At 37.6% G+C, this 7,165-nt stretch overlaps 1 protein-coding gene across 2 annotated transcripts in view; it reads right to left on the bottom strand.

The window, feature by feature from the left end:
• TAOK3 (TAO kinase 3) overlaps positions 1 to 7,165 on the bottom strand; it is a 93,110-nt gene that overhangs the window by 51,291 nt on the left and 34,654 nt on the right. For both annotated transcript variants that reach the window (XM_003789930.3, XM_023513315.1), the window contains one exon: positions 952 to 1,119. In XM_003789930.3, the coding sequence (XP_003789978.1) occupies positions 952 to 1,119 (168 nt within the window). The remainder of the gene's footprint in view (positions 1 to 951; positions 1,120 to 7,165) is intronic.

The raw sequence follows: 7,165 nt of genomic DNA, 5'->3' as shown, positions 1-7,165 counted from the left end.
ACCTCCCTGGCAGCTGACAATGTTGTGGCTTCCTCCTTGCAGGTGTGTGCTCTTCTCCTTTGATCCACCAATGGAATTTTATCAATCAACTTCTTGATTCATTATCATTTTAACGCTATACCACCTACCATTTTTGCCCAGACCTCCTTCCTGGGTTCTGGATTTATATATACCAATCAAATTATACACATCACCATTTAGGTGTCCTAGCCAGCATCACCTTTACTTTCAACCAGGTTTTTTTTAAGTGATATGAATGAAGTTCTCTTCTTTGAGAACTTCTATCTGTATACTATGTCCAATAGTAGATGGTGCCAGCACCTTAAATTTAGTAGGCACCAAACTGAAAACATCCTAAACCCACTCTCTCTCTGTTTCTTTTTCTGTGTTCTTGGTATTGACATAACTTCTAGCCACGCAGGATCAAATGCTCAGAGTTACCACAAACTCCTCATTTGTCACTGAAACTTTCAATGAGAAGACAGATATTTTCAAATCTGTTTCTACAATGTTTCTCAAAAGTGTTCCTTTTGTCCCCACTCCCCGTGACACTGCCCTTATTACCTCTTACATTATCCAAGAGGCTACCCTTTCAAATCCATCTTATATGCTATTGCCAAGATAATCTTCCCATAAGCACAGGACTTTTCTGAGTCTAAGGTGTTCTATGTTTGTTGTCAAAAATCACCCACGTCATGTTCTCCACAGACCCTTTGCTAATTCCTATGAGCAGATTTATTTTCTTCCCACTATGGACCGCTGCAATGGTGATATAGCCCTATAGCACTTTTCATAATTTGTTTTGTATGATAGTTATTTCACAGTGACCCTTATGTCTCTTGAGGCATCGATTGTATTTTTATCCTCAAAAGTTTTTCACAAGCGCCTAGTCCAGAACTTTTTCACACAGTAGGCACTCTACAAACACCTGCTAAAATAAATTGAACCTACTTCCTCGTCCTCCTGTGACTCATTCAAGGGTCCATTTCGTGTCTCTTGGAAAAGGATTTTTTTCATTTTTCGGTACTGTAAGTTATCCAGCTCACGGACAGCATCTTTTGTCCTCTGTATGAGGTCGATGAGGACACGTAGTGGCCGCTCTCGGCGAACAAAGTCATGCTGATTGAGAGGGGAAAAAAATAAACTCATAATGAAGGAACATATTTTTAGGTGCAAGATATAGATATATAAGTGAAGAAGCATAAAACAGGTCCATGGATTTTGCAGAAATAACAAAATAGGATGTTCATATTATGTATCTTTCCACATTGTATAAATTTCATATAAAAGATAACTATGCTTTTTTCTTCCTATTGAAGCCCCACTTTGTGGATGTAATCCTTGAGTTTATGTGAAATTTCTTTTTTAAAATTATATATATTTAAGGTATGATGTTTTGATATACACGAACACACTGAAATGATTTCTACAGTCAAGCAAATTAACATATCCATCATCTCACATAGTTACATTTTTGTGGTACAATTATCTAAACTCTCTGTCTTAGCAAATTTCCAGGATATGATACAATGTTATCAACTATAGGCAGTCCTCGGGGTTATGAACAAAACGGGTTCTGTGTGTTTGTTTTTAAGTTGCATTAGTAGGTAAGTTGGAAAGGGTACATTTACCTATTTCCTGTCATAGTCTCTGTTGGTAAATGCAAGTTGTATGTAAGTTAGATGTTTGTAACTCGGGGGCTGGCTGTATAGACCTTCTGTTGGACATTAGATCCCTATACTTATTTATCCCACGCAACTGAAACTCTGTATGCTTTGATCTCTCTCTCCAATCCCTACACCTCCTAACCACTTTTCTACCCTGCTTTTACGTATTTTTGTTTTTTTTCCTTAGATTTCACATGTACATGAAATCATGCGGTGTTTTTCTTCCTGTGTCTGGCTTATTTCACCTAGCTTAATGTCTTCTAGGTGCATCCATGTTGTTGCAAAGGGCAGGATAGCTTTCATTTTAAGGCCGAATTATATATATATGTATATATAAAAAAAATAAATCTCAATTTCTTTACCCTTTCATCCACTGATGGACCCTTAGCTTGTTTATCTTGGCTATTTGCGAATCATGTGGGCACAGACAGTCTTATGGGATGCTGATTTCATTTCCTTCAGGTATGTAGCTAGTAGTAGGACTGCTGAGTCTTAGGATAGTTCTATTTTTAATTATTGAGGATCTTCCACACTGTTTTCCACAATGGCTTCACCAACTACATTCCCACCAACAATGTACAAGGATTCTCCCTCCACCACCCTCACTAACACTTGTTATCACTTATCTTTTTGATAACAACCATTCTAACAGGTGTTACCTGACATTACATCATGGTTTTGATTTGCATTGCTCTAATGATTAGGGATGTTGAGCATCTTTTTATATGAGAATTCTTGAGGTTTGCTTTATCAGATAAGTAATAAAAATCACCAGAACTTTAATTAGTAGTAGACAGGATTATACCTTTCAAACCCGAAACTATATAATAAGCAAAAGCAATGCAAAGTATAGTCTATTCTTGCTATAACCTCAGTCCTGGCCCCCCAACTCCATACTGCCCTTTGAAAAACAGAGTTTGTATATTTCATTCTCTATCTCTCTGGTCAAAAGTAAATACTTGAACATAAGGCAGCAGCCAGGTACAGTGGGTCATGCCTGTAGTCCTAGCACTTTGGGAGGCTGAGGTGGGAGGATCCTTTGAGCTCAGGCGTTCAACACCAGCCTGAACGAGAGTAAAACCTTGTCTCTACTATAAACAGAAAAATTAGCCAGGCATGGTGGTAGATGCCTGCAGTCCCAGCTACTTGGGAGGCTGAGATAGGAGGATCACTTGAACCCAGGAGTTTGGGGTTGTGGTGATCTAGCTTAATGCATGGCACTGTAGTCTGGGCAACAGAGACTCTGTCTCAAATAAGTAAATAAATAGAAAAAGAAAATAAAAGAAAAATATGGCAGCAGCAGTTCATCCAAAGTTCAAAATTCTGGCAACTTTATTTCCTCTTTAAAAAATTGTGTAAGAAGAAGTCAGGAAAACGTTCTCTGAGGAGTGAAAACAACTGTCCCAAAGTCATAAAACTCTTGTTGATATAAATATCTCTCACTTTCAATAGTAATAATGATTGTTAACACATACATTCTGGTTTCCTGGGTTGTCAGCTCATGGCAGGCTAGAAAGAGGGAACAAGAGTCAGGGAATAAATGATTGAGAACTGTTTGAGGTCGAGTAACTAGCTCTGGAAAGGTGTAGTGTCCTTTGCAAGCTCTATGACAGTCTGACAGGAGAGGAAGAGAAATTCCTTGACTAATCTGCCTACCAACCAAACCAACACACAAAAATGAACAGAGGCTTGTGGGCTATTTTTCAAAGGAGCATATACTCATTATAAAGCCCTGTTAAGTCTCCTGAATTCATAAAACCCTCCTGTCTCTGAGCCATCAAGAAGTGAAATTATGTTAATTATGCTCTCTTTAAGAGGGCAGAGAAACACATCATATACAGGGGTGTCAAAAAAATGTGTACACATTTTAAGCGATCTTGTTGAAAGTAAAACCAATCATTCCCCCAAGCATCTGAATTGCAGGTAAAATGAATGTCTAGGTACACTTGACCAGTAAAGGTACCTACAATTCAACTTCAAAAAATAATATACAGATAACATCTCTTAAAATATGTGTATATACATTTGGCACCCTCTGTATTTCAGCAAGATCAGAAAATGGTCAAAAGTGAAAGGAGGAAGTTTCATTTTTTAAAGGAAAATGTTCATTTATGTGGAAATTTCACTTATGTAAAATTATAATATGAAGATATTGGGGAAATGAGATATAATGTAGTGGGCCTGAGATGATGGAATGAATTTAATTTCTTTATAATTTAAACAGATATAAAAGAGGAGCAGGATTCTCGTGAGAAAACAATCTACATGTCTTGTCATTCTTCATTCCGACTTTGCTGTCAGAGGAATTGTGGCTTTTGCTCTTGCTTTTATAAAATACCTTTTCCTCTGCAGAGAATCCTTTCTAAAAACGAAACCCCATTCCCAGAAGCAAGTGTAGCCTGCACATTTCAAGGATGATCAAGAAAGGGAGAAAGTAAATCATTTTGCTACTCTAGTGTTTGCAGTTATACAAGACCAAACTGGGTTTTAGTAAACTTTAAGCTGTGTCTTAGAACCACAGAATTTTAGAGCAGGGAAGGCTCCTAGAAAATTTTCTTTTTCAAGGTAAAGAAATTTAGGGTTGGAGAAGTTAAGTGATTTCCATAGCTAATTAGTAGAAGAGCTGAAGCTGAAACTGAAACTCAGGGTTTTTTTATTTTGGGGTTTGTTTCCTGGTGTTCTACTACCACAATTTTCTTCTTAAAAGATTTGACTGTGTTATTCATTGTGACGGATAATCTGTGTGAATCTTATTCCCCATTCCAATCTCTTTTCCTTGGTGCTCTTTACTTTAAGAACTACAGAGTAAAGAAACTAAACTCAAGTCCTCTTTGTAGTTACAGGTAACAAAGTGACCGAGTTCCAGCCAATGAGAAATAGATAGAAGTCCCTGAGCAAGGCTTTATTTCCTAGACTAAAAAGGCAAGGCACATGAGGAGAAGGCGTTTTACCCTTTACTCTCTCCCCTTCTTCCTGCCTGGAATAAAGACCCGAGTCCTGGCAATGTAGTAGTCATTTTGCCACAAAGAAGATAAAAGCCGCATGCTAAGGATGGGGACGTATAAAGAGAGAAGGAAGCTTGAGTCAATGATGACATTGTTGAGCTGCTTAGAGCTTTGGGCTGCTTACAACACCTCCTTTTCCAATGTCCTGAGTTTCCTATTACAGGAGATAAATAATCCCTTACCTGTTTAAGCCTTTTAAAAATGGATATATTCAAACATTTTAAAAATATCTCACTGCCTCTTGGATAGAGCCTGGCCTTTACAGCCAGGTTCTTACTTGTATTCCTAGGTTGAAATCTAGTTATTTTACTCTTTTGTCCTATACGTGGTACATTCTCGGTAACTCCCCGGGCATGAGTTTCACACCTCTGTATACCTGCTCATGTTCCCTCTGCCTGCATTCATCTCCTCACTGTTTTCCAAAATCTACTTGTTTTCTAAACCTCTACAATCAAAATATTCTCAGATCCTTTTATTTTTTTTTTTTGGATCCTTTTAAAAGAAGAATTTTATTGTTTTCATAAGTATATTTACTTTCAAGATACAAATACAGAAAAAATGCATTAAAGAAAGCAAATCACCCCAAATTCCAGCAACCAGAAATAAATATTAAATTATGGAATATCACTTTTTTTCTTTTTTTTCAGACAGAGTCTCACTATGTCACCCTCAGTAGAGTGCTGTGGTGTCACACAGCAATTTCAAACTCTTGGGCTTAAGCAATTCTTTTGCCTCAGTCTCCCAAGTAACTGGGACTACATGCACCTGCCGCAACTCCTGGCTATTTTTTTGTTGTAGCTGTCATTGTTGTTTGGCAGGCCCGGGCTGGGTTTGAACCCACCAGCTCCGGTGTATGTGGCTGATGCCCTAGGTGCCGAGACGGAATATCACTTTAGACATCACCTCTCTCTCTCAGAACAATAGCTATCTAGAAATAATTTTACATGGGAATCTTATTACATAAGCTAATTTTAAGTATAATCTATTAAAGTAAGGTATACTTGAATTTAACAGAACTAGAAGAATTAAAATAATTGCTTAACTTCAGTTATTATTTCTTCACCATAAGAGTTACCGAATTCTTAAAGATTCTCTAAAGTTGTTTCAGCACCCAAAGCACAGTGGTTATGGCGCCAGCCACATACAATGAAGCTGACAGGTTTGAACCTGGCCTGGGGCCAGCTGAACAACAATGACAACTGCAACAAAAAATAGCCAGGCATTGTGGCAGGCGCTGCCTGTGGTCCCAGCTACTTGGGAGGCTGAGGCAAGAGAATCACTTAAGCCCAAGAGTTTGAGGTTGCTGTGAGCTGTGATGCTACTGCACTCTACAGAGGGTAACAGTGAGACTCTGTCTCAAAAAACAAAAAAAAAACAAAAAAAGATTCTCTAAAGTTAAGAAAAAGAAAGATAACTAAAATCTTAACAGATTGGAGTTATTTTTATAAAAAACTGTATATTTCAGTTTGAGAAATATTATTGACTAGCTATTCTAAAAGATAAGAAAATTAGCACCTATATTTTTTTCCGCACCTAGATTTTTCTACTTAAATTATTATTTTTTACATTGTCAATGTTAATAAAATTTACATCTGTTCTTTAACCACTTCAATGATTTTACTTTAGTTTTATATTTAAATGGATTAAATATAAAAGTGACATTTTAATGTCTGGAAGAAATTGTAAGAAGAAGATAGATGATTGAAAAATACTTAGGAATAATGGGATAGCTAACTGGAAAAGAAAGGTTAGGCTAGGGTGCTGTGGACTCAGCCTAGCTCGCAGCAGTCTTAATCCCTGGCTGGGACTACAGGCACCTGTCATAATGCCTGGATAATTTGTCTATTTTTAGCAGACATGGTGTCTCACACTTGCTCAGGCTGGTCTTGAACTCATGGGCACAAGTGATCCTCCTGCCTCAGCCTCCCAGAGTGCTAGGACAACAGGCAAAACTCACTGTGCCATGCCCCTACCCTTATTCTTTATAACAAATTTCTGCATGAACCTCTTTCCCTTCTTCCTTCAAATAGCCCAGCATAAAGAATGTCAAAATAGAAACAGGAAAAAAAATGTTCAAGATCTACTGTAAATTAATAAGGAAAATACCAACAACCCAATAATAGACAGATGGGCAAAGATCACAGAGCTCACAGAAAAGGACATAGAAATGGGTTTTCAACATAAAAAAATACCTATCACATAATAATGAGAAATATAAATTAAAACTACAATGAGAAAAGTTTTTCACTAATCTGAATAGCAAAGTTCAAAAAGTTTCAGTAAGCATACTTTGTTAGTGGTACTGTAAGTAGGCCAACTTCTTTGAAGGACAATTAGTGAGATATTTAAATTTAAAATCCACCTTGATGGCTACAGGCTCACACCTATAATCCTAGCACTCTGGGAGGCTGAGGCAGGTGGGGCTTGATGGCAGGTGTTTGTAGTCCCAGCTACCTGGGAGGATAAGGCAAGAGGGATAGCTTGAGCTTAAGA

This window comes from Otolemur garnettii, unplaced genomic scaffold (genome assembly GCF_000181295.1).
Source record: "Otolemur garnettii isolate 467f Iridium unplaced genomic scaffold, OtoGar3 scaffold00038, whole genome shotgun sequence".
Taxonomy (NCBI): domain Eukaryota; kingdom Metazoa; phylum Chordata; class Mammalia; order Primates; family Galagidae; genus Otolemur; species Otolemur garnettii.
This window is presented reverse-complemented; position numbering and strand designations above follow the sequence as displayed.